Source organism: Anabrus simplex, chromosome 6 (assembly GCF_040414725.1).
Source record: "Anabrus simplex isolate iqAnaSimp1 chromosome 6, ASM4041472v1, whole genome shotgun sequence".
Lineage (NCBI taxonomy): Eukaryota > Metazoa > Arthropoda > Insecta > Orthoptera > Tettigoniidae > Anabrus > Anabrus simplex.
This window is the reverse complement of record NC_090270.1, coordinates 205,766,422-205,787,029: the sequence shown is the minus strand read 5'-3', so window position 1 is coordinate 205,787,029 and position 20,608 is coordinate 205,766,422. Positions and strand designations below refer to the sequence as shown.

The following is a 20,608-nucleotide window of genomic DNA, read 5'->3' as shown; positions in this document are numbered from 1 at the left end:
ATTTTACCATCTTCATATATTCAACAAACAGTAGCATTAGTGTTTTCATGAAGTTTGGAATATGGCAACATCAAGTGGAAGGATGTCAACATGTGAAATAGAAGAAATGTTAAATGATGATGAATCTGCGATTCAGACGCTGACCCGGATTTTGTGATGACCAATGATCATTAATGATCATTAATTAATGTTTCCGTATTGAACGGAGATCAACGATAAGATATCTATTAGGTTAAACCTTTTCAATACTAATTAGGTACGTGTTTATGTTACAAATATGTTACAAATACCTTTTATTCAACTTTGGAACCAAATTCGACATATATGTCATCATCAGCCATAAAATGAATCACAATATATAAGCAAAGATATAATCTGTAACTGACTATTCACACCATGTGTCATAACAGAAGAGTAACTGCTTAACACGTTGGGTGCCACATGACGCCATATGGCGGCACACAGGTCTTGAAATCAGAGTTGGCATGACGCCATATGGCAGCACAGCAGAGTTTTGGGCGATGCGCTGTAGAAAATCAGCTGTGACATCTTAGCACGTAAAATTGGTACTACATGAAGTGCGAACTACAGGGTCTATTCCAGCAATGTATTGCTACTATGTGCCACCAAATGGCGCCACACTATTCTTCCATAACCACTGACTGGACCGTGATCATTCTTACAAATGAAAGCGCCCCAGGCATTGGTTTTTTCCCTCGTTTACGTGCAGATTATCATTTGGTTTGTATAGCTGTGCAAAAATATAAAGAAATGGAAGATATTGGTAATATTCTTGATAGAAATGGTGACTTACCAAGAAGAGAATTAGTGAATTGAATATTTATGAATTACTTATGGATACTGATGGAGAAAAAGATGTAAGTGTTGATGACAGTGAATATAACGCTGGTGACGACGAGTGACCTGACAGCATGATGAATGTATCGAGCGATGTGGAAGACAGTGGCCATACTGATAGTGACATTTATAGGTGGGGACGATGCTGGTGCAAATGGTGTACACAATCATGTGAACAGTGATGACTGAGGTCCTTGTGTACGGACACAAAAAGATATTCCATTTACAAGCCAGGAGCATCTAAATCTTCAAACTGATACTTCTTCAGCCACAGGAGCACGCACATCAAGAATCTTGAATCGGTCTACAACTAACCCTCAAAAAGAATAAAGAGCAGACCGATGGCCACATGACCCTTTTAGTCGCCTTCTACGACAGGCAGGAATTACCTGTGGATTTATTCAACTCTTGCCATCCACAGGTGGTCCAACATACGGTAAGAAACCACTATCTGTGACCGCATCTAGGTCGCCCCTTTTCAGTTGTCTTTTACGACAGACAGGGTATACCAGGTGTGTATTCTTCATCTGTGTCCTCCACCCAGAGGGGGTAACAATATGTAATGTATTATAAGGACTTGTTTTGCATTTCAGCAGGTTTTTGTAAATATTGTGTTAGTTTGAATTATCACATAAATTTGACATATTTGAAATTTGTGTTGTACATTCTATATAAAACATCAAAAAATTCTTCATGCTTAGTAAAAATTGATGCGACACCATATGGTGTCACACATGACCTTGGTATGATGAGATGAAGTTTACTTAGTACATCATATTAATATATCCCAAGATTATATAAACAGCCTACAAGACGTATAATTGCTGTCGCACCAGCGGAATACTATTGAAATTCATGCCTGGCACCAGTGCAATAATGTGCTACAATCGGCTTGGCACTGAACATGTTAATAATTAAATCTGGCGCAGTGACACATTGGAGTAAACAAAGTATCTCATTATTCAAAGAATAAAAGAAGGTTCTTCAATATGGAGTCTTTGTTCATCCGTTCAATAGAAGGCTCCGAAAGGCTTCCAAAGTATAGAGTTATTTAAAACATTCACACGTGATATGCGTCAACCAGAGCGTCGAGAACTTATTTGAGTCACTTGTAATTTATACCTGATAAAATTTTAATACTGATGAATATGAAACCAGTCAGTGGTAAAAGACGTTAGTCCTGTGAGAAGGGGAGATAAAATGTGGTAGGTCTGGTGGGGAGGAAGATAGGGGGGGAAGAAAAAATCTTGTTAGGGGATTAGTAGGTATAAGGTGGGTCTTTTGAACAATGTACTGGGGTTTTGTAACGTGATAGGGTACTGTGTATCGCGGTAAATATTGACCCCTAACAAGATCTTTTTCTTTCCCCCCCATCTTCCTTCCCTCCCGACCTACCACAAAAATCAGGTGTCTACAGATTCCAATGTCAAAACTGTCAATTCACGTGCATTGCTCAAACAGGGAGGAACTCCAAAATCAGATACATGAAACATGTTAATCTTACAAAATATAATAGATACTCAGCACTCCAATTTGAATCTGAATGAAATCTCAGAAAAAACTAACATTCTATTTGAGTTTTTAATTAAAGTATTTAAGTATTTTAATCTTTCGAATAAGAGGTCAATATTTACCGCGATACACAGTACCCTATCACGTTACAAACCCCCACCACATTGTTCACAAGACCACCTTAAAATTACCAATCCCCTAACAAGATCTTTTTCTTTCCCCCCCCCATCTTCCTCCCCTCCAGACCTACCACATTCTATCTCCCCTTCAAACAAGACTAACGTCTTTTACCACTGACTGATTTCATATTCATCAGTATTAAAATTTTATCAGGTATAAGTTACAAGTGACTCAAATAAGTTCTCGATGCTCTGGTTAATGCATATCACGTGTGAGTGTTTTAAATAACTCTTTACTTAGGAAGCCTATTGGAGCCTTCTATTGAACGGATACACAAAGACTACATATTGAAGAACCTTCTTTTATTCTTTGAATAATGAGAGACTTTATGTGTCTCTGCACCAGATTTAATTATTAAGCAGTTACTATTCTGTTATGACACATGGTGTGAATAGTCAGTTACAGATTATGTCTTTGCTTATATATTGTGATTCATTTTAAGGCTGATGATGACATATATGTCGAAACCAGTCCCAAAGTTGAATAAAAGGTATTTGTAACATAAGCACGTACCTAATTAGTATTGAAAAGGTTGAACCTAATAGATATCTTATCGTTGAGTTTCACCAAGACGTGCCATTTGTGCTCGTCGGTTGGATTAGCACCTCCAAGACTCTGTGTAGCAGTGGCATACCAACTGCATGGTCCTGGCATGGTTAGCAAATAGTGATTTGGAGATAGAATTTCAAAAATGATAGAAAAATTAATGAATAGAGAGAGAGAGAGAGAGAGAGAGAGAGAGAGAGAGAGAGAGAGAGAGAGAGAGAGAGAGAGAGAGAGAGAGAGAGAGCGTGTTAGTCAAATGGCATAGGTAGGGACCTGAAGAAAAAAATCACATTTGCGATAAATGCAAATTTTTGAATCTTGTACTGAATCCCAGCCTACGGTAATTCTAATGTGAAATAAATTAATTTTTACGCATAAATAGAAGTGCAACAAAATGCGAATTGTGACCCAAAATGCGAAATTAGTACAAATATGCAATTTTGGTGCAAATTCTGTGAAAATGTGCTATTTTGCCGGCGAAAACAACATATTTCGGCAAAATCATCAGAAATACTCAAAATATGATGCATAAATCTTTCGACCGTTCCGATCGATGAAGAAAAGTAGCCAACCGATTGTTGCTTGCTGACTTTAATTGATATTTACCATGGCAATAGCAGGGGGGAATAAGATCTGTATCAATTATTATCGAAATGTAAATCGAGTGTCACAGAAATAACGAGATAGACGGAACGTTATTTTCCTGTTGATCAAAACTGAAACTAGTGAAGAGTAGAAAGTCAAGCGATCGTTTAGGTTATGGGGTGCACGACAAAAACTGCGCACGAAAAGGCTCAGCAATATGCCACAGATTCAGCGATAGTGTTTTGCAAGTATTTTAATTGCCGAGTTGGATGGGAAAAATTGATAGCATTGTGAAAAATGTTAAATCTGAAAAACACATGGGTAAGCGATGCGATAACGAAAGTTCAACCCCTGCTGCTAGTACGTCTCAAAGAAAGCAATCTTCTGTGCTTACAAAGTTAGATAGTTGTAAATGATGAAAAAATTTCCGGAGATAACTTCTCGAAACGCACAGTTGAAGTATTTGCCAAAGCAAATATACCTCTGGAAAAGCTGGAAAGCAAAGAGCTAAGAGCCTGGATTACTGACTTTTCAAATGAAGAGCTGCCATGTGTGAGAACTCTATGTGAATTATACTTAAAGAGTAAGTTTCAATTTCATTGATCGGGTATGGTTTAGGTATTACGACATCGAAACCACGTGCAAAATTGAAGGATACCAAATGTGAGTGCGATTTCCATATGAAACTATCTTACCCGTACCCAACTTGATCCAGTAATTTTAAATTATTTTCTTATAATTTGAAGTCTTTCTTTCTTTCTTTCTTTCTTTCTTTCTTTCTAGAAGTTGCATATGACCAGCAGAAAAGAACAGCAGAAGCTTTAGTGGGGAAGAACATCAACATACTCTGTGATGAAACTAGAGATTGAATGGACCGTTGTGTTTTTATCATCATATTCCAAGTCCCAGCCAGAACAAAAAGAGAGCTGCACGTTGTTTCTGTGAATTATCTTGATACAGGAAATGCTACAAACTGCTCTCGTGCTGTTTTAGAAGCTCTGCGCAGTTATAGTGTACCATATGATGCAGTTAAAGTGTCTGTTAGTGACAGTGCCCTGTACATGACCCGGTGTTATGAAACATTAAGTGTAGTCATAGAGGATCATTTAATGCATGTACATTGCGGGACACATAAGATCAGCTTGGTTGGCAATAGTTGGATTGCAGTGATGACAGATTTAAATCATGTTGTTGTGATGGTAAAGTCTGCATTTCTTTTAACACAAGAAAGCAAAAATATAATTATTTACAATTCTTAACATCAAAGTATGGTGCTTCAAAGGAAGCAAAGCTTTTTCCTGCTCCTGTCATAACCCGATGGAATAGCTGGTTTCAGATTGTCTTCTATCTGAGTGCTTACTTTACTGATGTTACATTTTTCAAGATGTCCGACATGAAAGACATCAACAACCGTAGTATTAAGTACCTGACTGATCTGAGTGGCCGAGAAGTGAAAAGGCTTCACTCCCACATGGTTTTTGTCACAGATCATACAGCTGGATTGGTTGATCTCCATACTGAACTTGAAGGGTCTCTGTATCCTACCTCTCATCGTCTTTACCCCAAACTACATAACCTTGATGCCATTTTTACCTTCATCTGTGAGGGGAATTTTTCTGCGGCAACTAATGATGCCTTGATTAAGCTCATTCCTCTAGAGCAGCCTGCATGTAGAGACTCATTTGTCAAAGGTGCTCATTCTTCACAGTCCAAGCTAGCCACATTGAAAGCTACCCAACCATAAGCATTTTGTGTCAATTTCTCAAGCTTTGTATCAAAAAAATATAATTTTGAATAACACTGATAAATTAGATGAGCTTGAGAAATTGTTTGGAGTAACAGATCTCTCACGAAACAATATCCGGTCAGGTTACTGTTCTCTGAAACATGCAATTCAAACGCAGATGAAAGAAAGTGAAAGTGAACCTGAACGAACGATGTAGATAGCGAGCGTGTGTTGTCTCATTACAACACAGTGGTTACAGACAGACGTTGCAATTTGAAGAGAGAGAGAAAAAAAAAACTATGCCGAAGTACTGATAATACTTTTGTTTGAACAATGAATTCGTATTGTGTGTGCACTTCATAAACTTGAAATCGTTAAAATTAATAATTCCATGCGATTATTTTAACTTTGTAAATAGATGCTAATTTTGGAAAAAATTGATGGTAATTTTGAAACAAATAGATGCTAATTTTTCAGGTCCCTAGGCATAGGTTATATGAGACTTACCTCTTGCTGCGGCATGTGGTGCAGGGTGTATTGTTGCATGCCTCAAACTAACGGTTGTGAGATTCAAAGGAAAACGAAGGGGTGGGGCAAGGAGAGAGGCAGAGCAGGTTAACTTCATGGACGCCACAATGAATTGCGAATTTATACCAGCCACAAATTAAGAATGTGTCAGTTTTAACCATATCTTCATGCGCCGTCCTGACAGTGTCCAACAGCATTTCAGCACGTTTTTAACAACCACTACTACCGGAACATTTCATTTTATTTACGTTGGTCGATGTGGAAACACCATCTAGCAGTTCCGCGTCAGCTGGTGGTTATTTCCAGTTGTAATTCTTCTTACGTCGGACAGGCCGGGAGGAATTTTAATATAAGGTACTCGGAACATGTCAATGCCCTGAAGTATAATTTATTTTCAGCTGTAGGACAGCATATGCATGGCAATTATCACAAATTCATAGACATAAAACAAGATATGGAAGTTCTCAAAATCATCAAAGGACCCCTCCTTAATATTACTGAAAGCTGCTTCATACATATCGATCAATATTTTCTTTTTTTTTGCTATTTTCTTTACGTCGCACTGACACAGACAGGTCTTATGGCGACGATGGGACAGGAAAGGCCTAGGAGTGGGAAGGAAGCGGCCGTGGCCTTAATTAAGGTACATCCCCAGCATTTGCCTGGTGTGAAAATGGGAAACCACGGAAAACCATCTTCAGGGCTGACGACAGCGGGGCTCGAACCCACTATCTCCCGATTACTGGATACTGGCCGCACTTAAGCGACTGCAGCTATCGAGCTCGGTGATCAATATTTTAACCCGAATCATAATCTTAATGACATTTCAGAAAAGACAAATATCTTATTTGACCTTCTAATTCCCATTTTTAGAAATGTCAAACAAACAAGCCATAATTCAGTTTTTCATAATATTCACAGCACCTTTCCTCAGCAGCCATCCCTTTTCCCACATTATTCTGTCCCGCCTTAACCCCCCCGCCATTCTCCTTTCTATGACTTCGCTCCTTGCCCCCCCCCCCCTCCCTTTGAATCTCACAACCGTTAGTACAAGGCACACAACACTACACCACGCACCACATGCCGCAACGAGAGGCAAGTCTCATAACGTATGCCATTTGACTAAACTCTCTCTCTCTCTCTCTCTCTTCATTAATTTTATCTACCATTTTTTCAGGTTAACTTCATGGACACCGCAATGAATTGCGAATTTATACCAGCCACAAATTAAGAACGTGTCAGTTTTAACCATATCTTCATGTACCGTCCTGACAATGTCCAACAGCATTTCAGCATGTTTTTAACAAGCACTAGAGGAACATTTTGTTTATTTACATTGGTCGATGTGGAAACACTATCTAGCAGTTCTGCGTCAGCTGGTGGTTATTTACAGTGGCATCCAGTGGCTTGCATATGGCTAACACCACTCAAGTAGATTTGGTGACTGATGATCTGACTACAGAATCAACATTTACCAGTTCCCGTTTTGCAGTTGAAATTGTAATAACTAGCAGTGATGGAACTAACAATTCTATGAATATCAGTACAAGAAAGAGCCTGGATGATGAGCATACACAAGATGCTAAGAATTTAGAGCCTAATCTATTTTTCAGATTTACACTTAAATCATCCCAGATTTTAATGTTAATTGTGTGTTTGTGCATTAGTTTTCATGTCAATTGTGTGTGTTTTACGTTTGTTTAGTTATTAGATGTATTACATTAAGGCTGAAGATGGCCAGCCAAGGTTGAAACTAGTCCCTAGTTAAGTAATGTAATTCAATAATATTGTATAATATAGTATTGAAAAAGATGGACCATACGACATTAATTTAATAATGATTAATTATATTGCACACCATGTATAACCTGGCATGCCTACCGTATTTCCTGGCATAATAGTCGCCACCGCGTAATCGTCGCACCCTTTATTTTCAATTAAAAAAATCGGACTTTAAACATTTAATCGCATAATCGTCGCGCGTCCAAATTTTGTTCACCAATCTGGTTAAAAGGTAAATGGAACTGCAATGTAAGTTGCACATGAATGTGCAATTTAAATATATGGTTTATGGGCAATTTGGCAACACAGTCACATTTGCAAGATATTGCACAACGTATAAATAAATAATACCGGTATATGTACGACGCATGGCTTACCGGTAGGCTATCGGCAGTTTGACAATGTGGCCGCGAGACAGTGTACAATTTATTCACCACCTACATATTATAACTTCTCATTTGAAATACGTAAGGCTGTAAGTTATCGCTTATCGGCAACGTCGCCAGGAAATACCGGTACCAACACACACTTGTCTTCTAGTAGACAGGTTTTTAGGTTGGAAAAACGTTCGCCGAAGTGTTACGAAATCACGTCACGATGTCACAGAGGTTAGAAATTCAACATGGTGCGCGTCGGACGATGTCACAGCTAGCTAAGCGATGTTGCCAAGTTAGGAGTTAGTTTCAAGACCAGGCTAGTGAAAAGATTATTGGTCTGGCTTGGTTAGGGGCAGGGGGCGACAAAGGCCTCTAGCATCCCACACACATCACAAGGTACGACATGATTAATAACCCTGTGACTAACTAAAATGTACCCGACGCACGCCGTAACTATTTTAAACCGTGCAATTTTCTCATTTTCAACGAAACTGGCATGCTCATACTATACATAACTGTATAAAAATATTGCGATCATGATATATGCGATGAAAATAAAAAGCGCGACTTATAGGCCGTTTCGTTTCACTCTTCCTTACATCTCGTAGTAATTGGAAAACCTTCAAGGTCAGTTCTTTTATTACAAATGAATGATATACGTGAATATTACGGCAATAACCTTTATTTTTGTAAAGATTCCGTAGACCCTCCGTGAATGATAGGTTAGAGATCCCACATGGCGTGGCTCGGCGAATAATTATGAATTTTGTTTTAAACTATTTTAATTATTTTGATGTATAAACGCGAGTATTACGTGCATCTTAAATTTGTATCAAATACAATTTGAGTAATACAAATACTGGTATTAAAAAATTCTTTGTATAATGGTCGCACCCTACTATTTTTTTCGAAAATTTTGGTATAAAAAGTGCAACGATTATGTCGGGAAATACGGTAATTTCTAATATGATTGTAGTTAATTAAAAAAACCACGGAATTATTTTTTAAAAGCTATATATTTTCAAAATGGTTACAAAACCACCTTATCCCCATCAAAATACTCTGCATTACAACTAATATACTTGGACCACAGGTCCTTCCACTGTTTGAAACATTTTTTTGTAGGAATCTTTAGAAATGGCTGAATCTCCTTCCTCATTTTTTCCTTGACCTTTTCAAAGTTGTCAAATCAGTGTCTTTTTACATGCGTGGAAATAAGAGAAACTCGCATGAAACAAGGTCAGGCGTGGGCCAGCGGAACCATGCCATTTTTAGCTAAAAACTAACAGAGATGGCTGTGTGTGCAAGTGTGTTGTCGTGGTGGGCGAACCAGTCTCCTGTCTGCCACAAATTGGGTCTTTTCTGATGAACACTGTTGTGCAATCTTCTCAAAATTTCCTAATAAAAGGTTTACACGTTGTTCACTTGAACTTGCCATCATAAAATATGAAACAAAAAAAACCCAGTGCTAGCAAAAACAATCACTGCAGATGAACACAACAAAGCAAGTCAGCAACAAAGGCGGCACTGAACTAGCAATGAGTTGAGCTATACACGCCTAGCGGCAGAAATGCATACTACACAAGCTTCGCCCACGGCAATGTTATTCCGGTTCTTTTAAGGTACCCCCTCGTATGATGCCGTCTCTGCAGCTTGGTTGTGGCTTTTGCCGACATCTTGGGGCATGAGAGCTTATTCTTCCTCCCCTGTTACGTTGGCTTAATTGCTTTGGCACTGACGTCTTTGTCGTGCAAGTTGGATTAGACCACACCTTTGGGCTTTTACTCTTTGCGGCGTTACTCACTGTGATCTTAATAGATGTAGCTGGAACAAACTTGACAGATTCGGTGCTATAACATTATAATCTATCTGGTTTGCCGGAGCATTCATTGAAGTGAACTAACAGTGCACTTCCTGGTATGAAAGACCAGCTAGGGAATTTTCTGGATCTTCTTCTCTCTTAGACTGGAGAGTTCCAACTTCTAGGAGAATGAAGACTGGGGCAGTTAGTGCACGGTTCCACGCCATTAGCTTCCTATCAATTAGAGGCACAGATAGATTTGTCTGAACAACAAAATTCCATGTGTTGGAGCCTCTGGAAATTACAGCACTAGACTGGAAATGGAATGAACATGTGGCAATGATAAGTTACCTTGATCGTGCCGCTGGTCATCATATCATCCTTCAGTTCTGTCAGTGTTCATGATCAGGTCGCGGTGAAAATCATTCCGAGGTGCAATGATAAACGATGTTGTATAGGCATATAGCGTATACAGAGGGACTCCTTCAAAGGCATTTGCCTGTGCAGGGACCTGTGTTCTCAGGTAGATACTACAGCAGGCTACACGAGGCTCCCACCCGATGGGTTGTGGATACCGTCTGGGCTTCTGGGTGTAGTTGCAGACATAAGAGCCCTTTCCCCACACATTAAGTACAATAAATTTTGAATCAGGTGACAACTAACCCTTGAGATGGGACTGATGGCTATACGACCCTTTTAGTCGTCCTCTATGACAGGCAGCAATTACCTGAAGATGCATTCAAAAACCCTCCCACCGATAGGGAGTCCAACTAACTAAATGTCCCATAGCAATAATCCAGCGCAATGTCTAGGTCGTGCCTTTGAGTTGCCTCGTACCACAGGAAGGGGATACCATGGGTGTATACTAAGCCCCAGCTAAACTATCCAAAGTAACAACAGCAAAAAACATCAAAATACATGATTACAAATATTATAAATGTGTTGCCCTTTACTGGCTTAAAACTGGTAAAAATTGTCTAGCCGCTCACCAAACAATCTTAAAATCTACACATTTCAGAGGAGTGTAAAATTTGTTATGAGCACTCCCCCCCAAACCTCATCCACTATCAAAATGGTGTGATCGTTATTAAGACTCAAATAACAAGTTAACTATACTGAAATGCCTGAAAGCTCATCGATTGTACTACAAGCTACCCATAAGCATCACCAAGGGTGGCGCGCACCAACCAAGAGTAAGTTCTACTTCCGTAGTAAAGTACTCTTGAAGTCAGCATTCGGCGACTTCCATACGAGAGTAAATTACTTCCGAGGTATTTTAGTCCTTTGAGATACTCCTGGACTAAATTACTACAAGAGTAAAATGTTGAAGAGCACCATCTTGTAGTATATTACTAAAGAAGTAAATAACGTACGAATATAGGTTAGAATTTACTCTCACGTCGTGTATGGAGTAAGCTAAGTTTAGACTTGTTGACTAATGACAATATCGTGCCATATATGAGAGGAAAGACGTTTCAAATGTGTTTATGGATTACTTAGATTATATTGACGATCTCGACGCAGTAAACGATGGAAAAGGTAATAGTGCGTAGGCCTACAGTGCGTGAAAGGCGAGAGCCGTGTAATGTGAACACGGAGAGTTTCAGGAACGTTTTTGGTCTTGGGAAGGAATCCTTTACTTTCCTTCTAAATCTACTTGCTGATCACTTACAGCTGAATTCATGTCTTAATTTTGTTGTATCTCTCAAATTACAGTTGCTGTCTGCCCTACGAGTGTTTCGTACCGGAACATTTCAGTACAGTTGCCGGTGATCTAATTAACGTTTACCGCAGAACTGCTAGCCGTATCTTTCATCGCGTGGTTAAAGCACTAGTTGAGGCAAAGAGGGAGGTACGCCTGCAAATGATGATGATCGTTCGGAAAATAAAAGGATATTCTTCACATTGGCAGGCTTCCACACATCATGGGTGCAATTGACTGTGACTGCGCGCATATTCCCATTTATTGCCCTCTCAGTGACAACGGTGAACTTTTCAGATATCAGAAGAGGTATATATATATATATATTTATTTCCCCCCCCCCCCAATTTGCTTAACGTCACACTGGCACAGATAGGTCTTATGGCAACGATAGGACAGGAAAGGTCTAGGGATTGGGAAGCAGCCATGGCCTTAAGGTAGGGCCTACAGACCCAGCGTTTGCCTGGCGTGAAAATGGGAAAATTTCGCTGTGGATGTAGGCCAACTGTATGAAGAAACCGCCATCAGTTTTAATTTTTCCCGCGTGTCCATGACTTTCTGCTTTGCTTCCGTCTTCGCTTTGAAGTCTTTCTACAGAATCTTATCTTGCTTTTCACTGTGTTTTCCATCACTCGGAGCATTGCATTCTTTTGCCACGACTTTCCATGAATTTCTTTTCTTATCCAACATCTTTATGTTGTGTTTCTTACACCTTATATCCTTTGCCTAGATCGTCATTATCTCTATTAACAAGCATTTATCTTTTTCGCTTACGTTTTTTCCCTGTTTCCTATTGCACATAACCCTATCTATTTAGATTTCTTTAAAGAAGATACACGAACACAGCACTACTCTGCGAGTAACGAACGCTACTTCTGTAGTAGTAACTAAAAGAGTAAATTGTACCTCAACTCTCCGACGTTACTTCCGGAGTAAATAACTCCCGTAGTAATTTACTTCTGTAGTATGGACTTCTTTAGTAAACGCTACTTCCGTAGTAATTTACTCCAAGATGGTGCACGCCACCCCAATTGTAGCAGTACTACCAACTTTCAAGATTGTAAAGGAAAGCTTTGAATATTTCCTACACCATGTTCTCTCTTCAGCAAAGTACAAATCACCTTATCTTGGCAAAAAGTTTTGAATATACCTGCAGCCATATGGCGGACGAATTCCTTCTTCAGGGGCAGCGTGATGTCACAGAGAGTAAGAGTGCCTCTTTCTGCTACATCAACTGCGTCTCCTACCTCAGTAATAGGTTTCAGAGTGCCTTCTACTTTCAACCTCTGAATTTCATGCAGTGCTGCTTGTCGTTTATGAGCTAGAAACAAAATATAAACAAAAAAAATGGAAATCTACATATTATAGAAATTATTGTTTACAATGTCAGCTGGTACGAAATTGAACAAAAATAAAACCTTGGAAGCTGAGAAATAACAAGGTTGAATACATTTGTACAGGAGATTGAAAATTAACCCTTTTAGTTCTAAGAAGCCGGGGGCGATTTTCCTTTTACTAAAACATTAATGGCAAAGTAACTACTAACTACTGCATTCAATGATACCTAGATATAATATTAAATCTTTTTAGAAAAGTAAGCTAAGTAAGAGGATAATGAGGTCATACCTCATTTATTAGACTGACCTCCTTTTTAAATCATATCAATCCTTGTAAGCACTTTGGTACATGGTATTGTCACAAAGTTCAGTGTGAATTCATTATCTTAGTGATAATACTGTAACCATTATTGCGAGCTAAGGTATCGATAATGATGATTTCTTTCTTCCAATATGGACACAACTTTTGCAAGTGGTATACAATACTTGAATTTTGCCGATGAGGTAAAAACGAAATGAAATGGCGTTTGGCTTTTAGTGTCGGAAGATCCCAGGATGGATTCAGCTCGCCAGGTGCAGGTCTTTTGATCTGACGCCCTTTGGCGACCTGCGCGTCGTGATGAGGATGAAATGATGATGAAGAAAACCTAGACACCCAACCCCCGTGCCAGGTAAATTAACCAATGATGGTTAAAATTCCCGACCCTGCTGATGAGGTACTCAGGTATACCAAGTTTTCTGAGACTAAGACTGATTTAAGGACATTACCTTATGCCTTTTGAAGGTCCATACACACAACAAACAGGTCTTTTTCCTCTTTCCCATTATATTTCTGCCAGCATCCTCCAGGCAAATACCACATTTGTTGTGCTTCTGCCAGCTCTAAGCCATGTTGTTCTTCTTCTAAGATGGGCATCTGGAAGATGGGGGGAAAAGAAGGCCACAGGAAATGAGTTCTACAGAGATGTTCTTCTATCTATGCACTGGATTGTTGCTAGCCCGGTCACTAGCACTTGCCAACTTGTCTCCTGTCAAGCACTTTGCCATAATGCACTTCTCGGCCCCACAAGTTCCCTTCCTTTGCAGCCTGTTTACAGCTTTATCAACCTAAGGTTCAGTTTAATTAAGTGTTCACATGTTTAGTGCTCAGTGTGTTGTTTCAATGCCATTTTCATTACATGAGTGGTTATACACATAATACAGAACCTTCATAGTATAATGGAAATCTTGCGCAACAAAAATCTATAAGAAAATTCCAAACAGACCTGTGCCTAGCATCAATACAATAAGAAATTTAGCTAAAAGGGTTCAGGAAATGAACGTTCAAGATGTAGGAGGAGACATATTCTTGGAGAAGAGAAATTTGATTAGATTGGAGAGACTAGAGCACAACCCGCGAAAAAGTCTCAGACGTATGGTGCAAGAAACTGGAATACATAGGAGTTCTGCCAATAAAGAAATACAATTTCTTTAATGAAAGTCATATAGGATTCCGATGGTACAAGAGTTAAGCGAATATGACCCGAATAAGAGGTTAGATTTTTGTAATTGTAATTGGCATTTATAGAGTTAATTCTGGGTAAATCCATTCGAACTTAATCTTTTTTTACTGATGTAGCATGGGCACATATGTTCCCAAAACAATAGGCATTACAGTCAGGAGAAACCATATTTTTTACATGAAACACCTTTGTACAGTGAAAATATTGGGGTCTGGTGTGCATTTAATGGACAATTATCGCGTCTATTTTTCATGAGGGCACAATTAACAGCGAGAGTTACGTGAATGAGATCCTAGACCAATTTCTTGATGAACTGACTTATGGAGAGTGCTTGTCAGCGTATTTTCAACAAGATTCCGCTACAGCTCAGAATACCCAAGCATCCATGACAGAATTGCGTTGAATTTTCGGTACAAGGATTAAAAGTAGGAATGTGTGGCCACCATGAAGCCCAGATTTATCACCATGCGACTTTTATCTATGGGGGACACTTAAAACCAGGGTGTTAAGCGAGAAACCCTCACACTACAAATGAGCTTAAAACACTACATAAGAGCATCAATCAGTGCTGAGAAATTTCTCAAAGAGAATAATTTCATAAGGAAGTGCCAGCAATGTGTAGCAATGAACGGCAAACATTTTCAGCAGCAACTGTAAACTGGGTATGTAAAAATTTTATACTCAATGATTCAGTACCAGGCTAATGTTGGACGCATTACGACAAAGTGCTTGGCGGGACACACACTCGCAGCACAGGCAACAGACAATCCTGTGCATAGATAAAACAATGTCCCTATATGAGAAATTAGGCAATGTTCAAAGTGTCATTGCAGTAGGATGAGCGACTCCTGCATGGCATGGGTCGTAGTTCTGTACTGCTGCATCCATTGTTATTATTATTCTTTTGCCATTTGTTTAACGTCTCACTAACACATCAAAGGTTTTCAGCAACGGAAGGGTGGGAGATTGGACAGGTAGCGAGCGTGGCCTTCATTAAGGTACAGCCCCAGCATTTGCCTGGTGTGAAAATGGGAAAACACGGAAAACCATCTTCAGGGCTGCCGACAGTAGGGTTCGAACCCACTATCTCCCGAATGCAAGCCCACAGCATATCCAATGTTATAGGAGGGGAAAGTTTCTAACATGCCAGAAACTGAGCAAACCCTGTGAGAATGGGGTAATCTATAGGTCTCTGTAGACTACCTAAACCACTGGAGTTTTGGATTCTGTGTAGCATCCTAAATGAAATAAGGGTCCATATTACAAGAATGGACAAAGCGCACCAAATTGTAACCCACACAGTGCATAGTAGTTTCTGTATGAAGACATCAGGCATTTCAAGCCCGAAAAAGTCATTTTTCGGTTGATGTAGCCATCATTATCATCATCTGGAGCAGTTTCCAACCAGGGGCTGGGTCTACTTGGAATATAAGCCTCTCCATCACTTTCTGTCCATCCGCCACTTCTCTTCTGTCACTGTTGTCCAGTTCCCTCCTTTACACCTTTCCGCCATCTGTCCCTCAGTCTTCCTCTAGGTCTCCTTCCCTTCAACTCCATTTCTAACATCCTTCTTGATATATTCTCTTCTCAAATTCTTTTACCATGCCTATACCACTGCAATCTTGATTTTTCTGCCTTGTTCTGAAGGGATCCTTCATTTACAATTTCCCGAACTATCTCATTTCTAACTCTGGCCAGTTCCGTTAAACCTACTCACCAACTTTGAAACTTTATTTCCACTGCTTATATTCTACTTTTATCCCTCTCCTTCAGCACGAAATAAGGCTTGTGGCCAGGAAGGTGCATATGGCTTTCCTCTTTAAACATACACTGAACAGACCTATAAGCTCAATCCAACTTTCAGCAATGTTTGTTGTACGCTAAGCTTACGGGACTGTAACATCGGTTCAAGAAGTTGTCTACGATTGGTTATGGTGACTGTTCTTAGGTGCCCTGTTGTTCCCAATCAATGACAGAAGACCGATCCTGTATGATGAACTTGTCAACATCAGTTAATATTCTTTTGCTATTTGGTGCCTACTTACGAAATTGTTCTTTGACGTGAAGCAAACTCAGCCCATTCCGATGCTCTACTCCATATGACCAGATATAATGCTCCACGATAAGTACCTTCTCCTCCATTGTGAAAATAATTATTGCAGAAATCAACAACACTGAATTCACAACATGTCAAAATCATTGTAAACTAAAACTCAACAATTCATTGTTAGGGAAATGCTGACAGCAAATGGGTAATAATTTCAGTATCATTTGTTTTGCTGCATACTATGCATAAACACAGCAAAATAAAAAGTGCACTAAACCAGAATATACAAAACTTGTTTTTATCACTGTGTAAAGGAAGGAGAATTTTTGAGATTACAGAATAAAAATCTGATTGGGAGTGTATAAAAAGGGAAGAATTCCTGGAATATATTTAAAAAAGAAAAATTATACCTATTTTCAAGAAAGTATAAAATAATTCCTGTAGAATCAAAATGATACCCCAAGTTGCAAAATGGTAGGAATGATGTACTCTTATCAGTTTGGCTTCATAACTGGAAAAATCAGTATCAACAGTTGAGCCTATTACAATTTGTGATAAAATATGGAAAAGTTCTCACAGCAATTTAATAGATTTACTGAATATTCATTTGATTAAGAAAAAGACGTATGATTTCTCCACAGCAAAACTTTGAAATAAGTCAGGCAAAAGAAAGTGAAAATGATTAAAGTAACGTTCAGCTGCAGTAAGACGGAAGTGGGCAAAGCAGGATGGTTTAATTGTTAAAATTGAACTAAGTCACGGATATGTTCTGTCAATATTACTGTTATGGTTGCAAAAGCAGCTGATGGAGGTTCATGAATAAACACAATGCTGAGGCAGGAGTACAACAGTGATTTGTTGTTGTAAATGAGAAGATTGAAGAATGGGGATAGGGATCAGTGTGGAGGAAGAGCAAGGCAATAGTGATAACAACAAGAAGAAACAGACATGGAATTGCACATGACAAGAATAATTTTAGGAATATCTGATTGTTATGGATGGATCTAATTAACAAAAAAAAGAGACCTGTAATTAATGCACAGATAGGCATGAAAGATGGGAACAAATAAAAGCAAAATGAAGAGAAATTATATCTATTATATCGAAGATGCATTTGGATAAACAGTATTTATAGTAACAGCAATTGAACACTTACTTGCAAGCAGGAGAAGACGCTCTCCTTCAACTTCTTCTGCTGAACCTGAGAATTCAACTGTGGCAGAACAAAGATTAAGGGCTTGACTGACTTGTGAAATTACGTTCTGCTGTTTTGAAACCTGAAAATAAAGAGGTTAATTAATTTATAATAAGTAGGGAGCGGATTTTTATGTGCTAAAACTGTGAAGAATATTTATTTTTTATGTGCTGAAAAACTTTAAAATATGTGATAAAAAATTGAAATTATTTTCCTTTAAATATCACATAACTACTCGCGTTCAAGAAGTAAATAAGTATAATGTTTTCTATTAGAATATGGTGCTACCAAACGTGCTCCTTAAGGCAAAATGATGTCTGTGTATGGAAACGTGCTGTATGGTACATTAATTTTTGATATTCCAGAGTAGATATTATGAATGGTTATTTTTTAAAGGTAATGATTTGCTTAAATAGTACCAGTTCGTACTCACCCATCACATGCTGGAATATTAGTTGCTAGAAGTAGTCTCAGAATTGCAGTGAACAACAAAGGTCATCTCCAAATTGTCCATCACAAATGCATGCCGATCATCTCTAAAGAACGCCTTATACTGCAAAAACGATCGCTCCACATAACAGGAAGTCAGACGAGCATAGTTAAAGAGAGGAATGTCACAAACAATAACGCCATCAATTTCGCCAACATGAGTACCCTCTAATACATTAGAAATTTGGCACATTGTTTGAAATCCTCTGTTTTTCCTGAACAAATTTTGATATTTGACCTTTAACAGTCCCTGTACCTGCGAAGCCAGGAGTGAATCTAATTTATTTTCAACAGCGCGCACAAGTTACGTGTATCATTTTTGGCAAGCTCACAGATAGGCCTTCGGCTGCCTTTTTCATGTAAGCTGCACTGTCAGTAAGGAAAAGCAATACATGGTCGTATTTTATACCTTTTGGCCAAAGTAAGTGCATGGCTTCATTGAATAACCTAGCCACAGTGACGTGGTTTGCAGCAAGCATTTCTTTACAAGCTAGCAAATAAGAATGTTCGCAAACAGTTTTGTCATTCTTCAACGCACCAACTACAACATTTCCTACTTTTCTGCCACTTGAATCAGTGGTTTCGTCAATGTTCACCCACAGTTTTTCGCTATCACATACTACCCGAATTCTCTGTCAAGTTTCTTCGTAACATGTTGGGAGATAGTTTTTCTTTAATGTGGATTCGTCTGGAGGCTCAAAATTAATGCACTTTGTTAGGAAATTTCTCAGTCTCGGACTATTTATTTTACCAAGAGGAATGTCGGCGCAAACAAATGCTCTGCACACATCTAAATAATACTGGGAATATTTAGATGGGCCTGCATTTGAAGTAGCTGGTTCAGCTATTAGTAATTGTCGCGAACGCACACGCGAAGCAGCCGCAGTATGCTTATTTCCAGACAAATGCTGGATTACTTGAGAACGTTGATCTGCACGTACTGTTTTACCACACGGTTGGCAAAATAATACTTTTCCATCGGTAGTGAAAATGCTTTTAAATTCCACTACATATTGTTGAAGACGCGACCTTGTACTCTACTTCTCTTTTGGCATTATTTTGCAGGTTACAACACACGCATTTACGGTGAATCACTGTTTCAATAAAAAGAATAGCAGCGGACACTGAAGGAAATATTTCTTATAAATCCATACAAAATCACACGACCACGGGAATGATATATGGACCCGAACAGCTAACCTTACTCTTAGGAGTGATGAAATTCCACTACCTAATGGTGGGGCAATATTCTTCCGAGTCTCCCATGTCGTAACGGAATTACGTCACCTTATCTCTCCGTGATTGCCTTTCGCTGATATTCTATAAACAAAACCTGAGAGGGCTGACTCATAAAGAGTTGGAATGACATCATGCAAGGAAACATCTTGTGCAGCAAATCAAATCGCTGTCTAAATGTAACGACGTAGCCAGTGACCAGCAAGTTTTAGAACTTATGGAGGGAAGTCCATAAATAGCCGAAACATTCAGATACATTATGTTAAATACACTGTTAAAAACTATACCGTAATCGTAAAATGAAAATATGAGCATTGTTTTATAACACAAAAGCATTTTATTGATCAACAAATGTTAGCCGGCAGGGTAAGGGAGGTGGTAGTATACAATTTCTAATCACTAGATTGCGTGCCAAAAGCCTGGATTAAATTCCAAACCTCTCCGCAGTGCTCATATGGAGTGAGGGCATATGACGCTGTTGATGGTGATTCGTCCGTCGGATGGGGACGTTAAGCCTAGGGCAGACCCCTTGGTGCTATTCGACAGGAGTAGGCTATGTGCCGGCACCGGGTTTCACCCTCTCCCTACTATCATATATCACGTCATTCATTTCATCTCTCATTAACTCCTCTGATGAGGTTGACGTCAGGAAGGGCATCCGGTCATAAAAAACCGCCACGACAAATTCATCTCACCTCATACCCGACCCCGTAGGGAAACGGGACAAGGGCTGGACAAACAACAACAAATATATGCGATTTATGTGCTTATTATAGATTTTCTTAAAATATGTATTTACATAAAAAAAATTGTGAAAATATGTGTTTTTATGTGAAATAAGATTCAGTTTTTACACTTCGGGATGCACAATAGGAATAATGAACTTCGTAACTTGCGTTAAAACTTACGCAAAAAAAATATGTAATTACATAAAAATCCGCTTCCTAATAATAAGTAACTAGCAACGGATGACAAAACTGATGAATGTTCCTTAGAGTTAAATATAATACTACCACCAATACTAAGTTATCAGCTCCCTCTGTGGATGAGTAGGGTAGAATATTGGCCTCCAGAACCCAAGATCACAGTTTCACACCCAACAGAGATAGATGGATTTTTGTAGGGCAAAGAATTCCATTCGAGAAAAGGTCTCCGGAGACATTTGATGTTTACCAGACAAAATTAATAAAAAACAAATAAAAAAT

General features: G+C 38.9%; 1 protein-coding gene across 1 annotated transcript in view; it reads right to left on the bottom strand.

Moving 5' to 3' along the window:
• LOC136875936 (anillin-like) overlaps positions 1–20,608 on the bottom strand; it is a 332,763-nt gene that overhangs the window by 97,009 nt on the left and 215,146 nt on the right. The window contains exons 15-16 of the mRNA XM_068228263.1: positions 17,640–17,760; positions 12,748–12,918 (exon numbers count right to left, since the gene is read on the bottom strand). Of these exons, the coding sequence (XP_068084364.1) occupies positions 12,748–12,918; positions 17,640–17,760 (292 nt within the window). The remainder of the gene's footprint in view (positions 1–12,747; positions 12,919–17,639; positions 17,761–20,608) is intronic.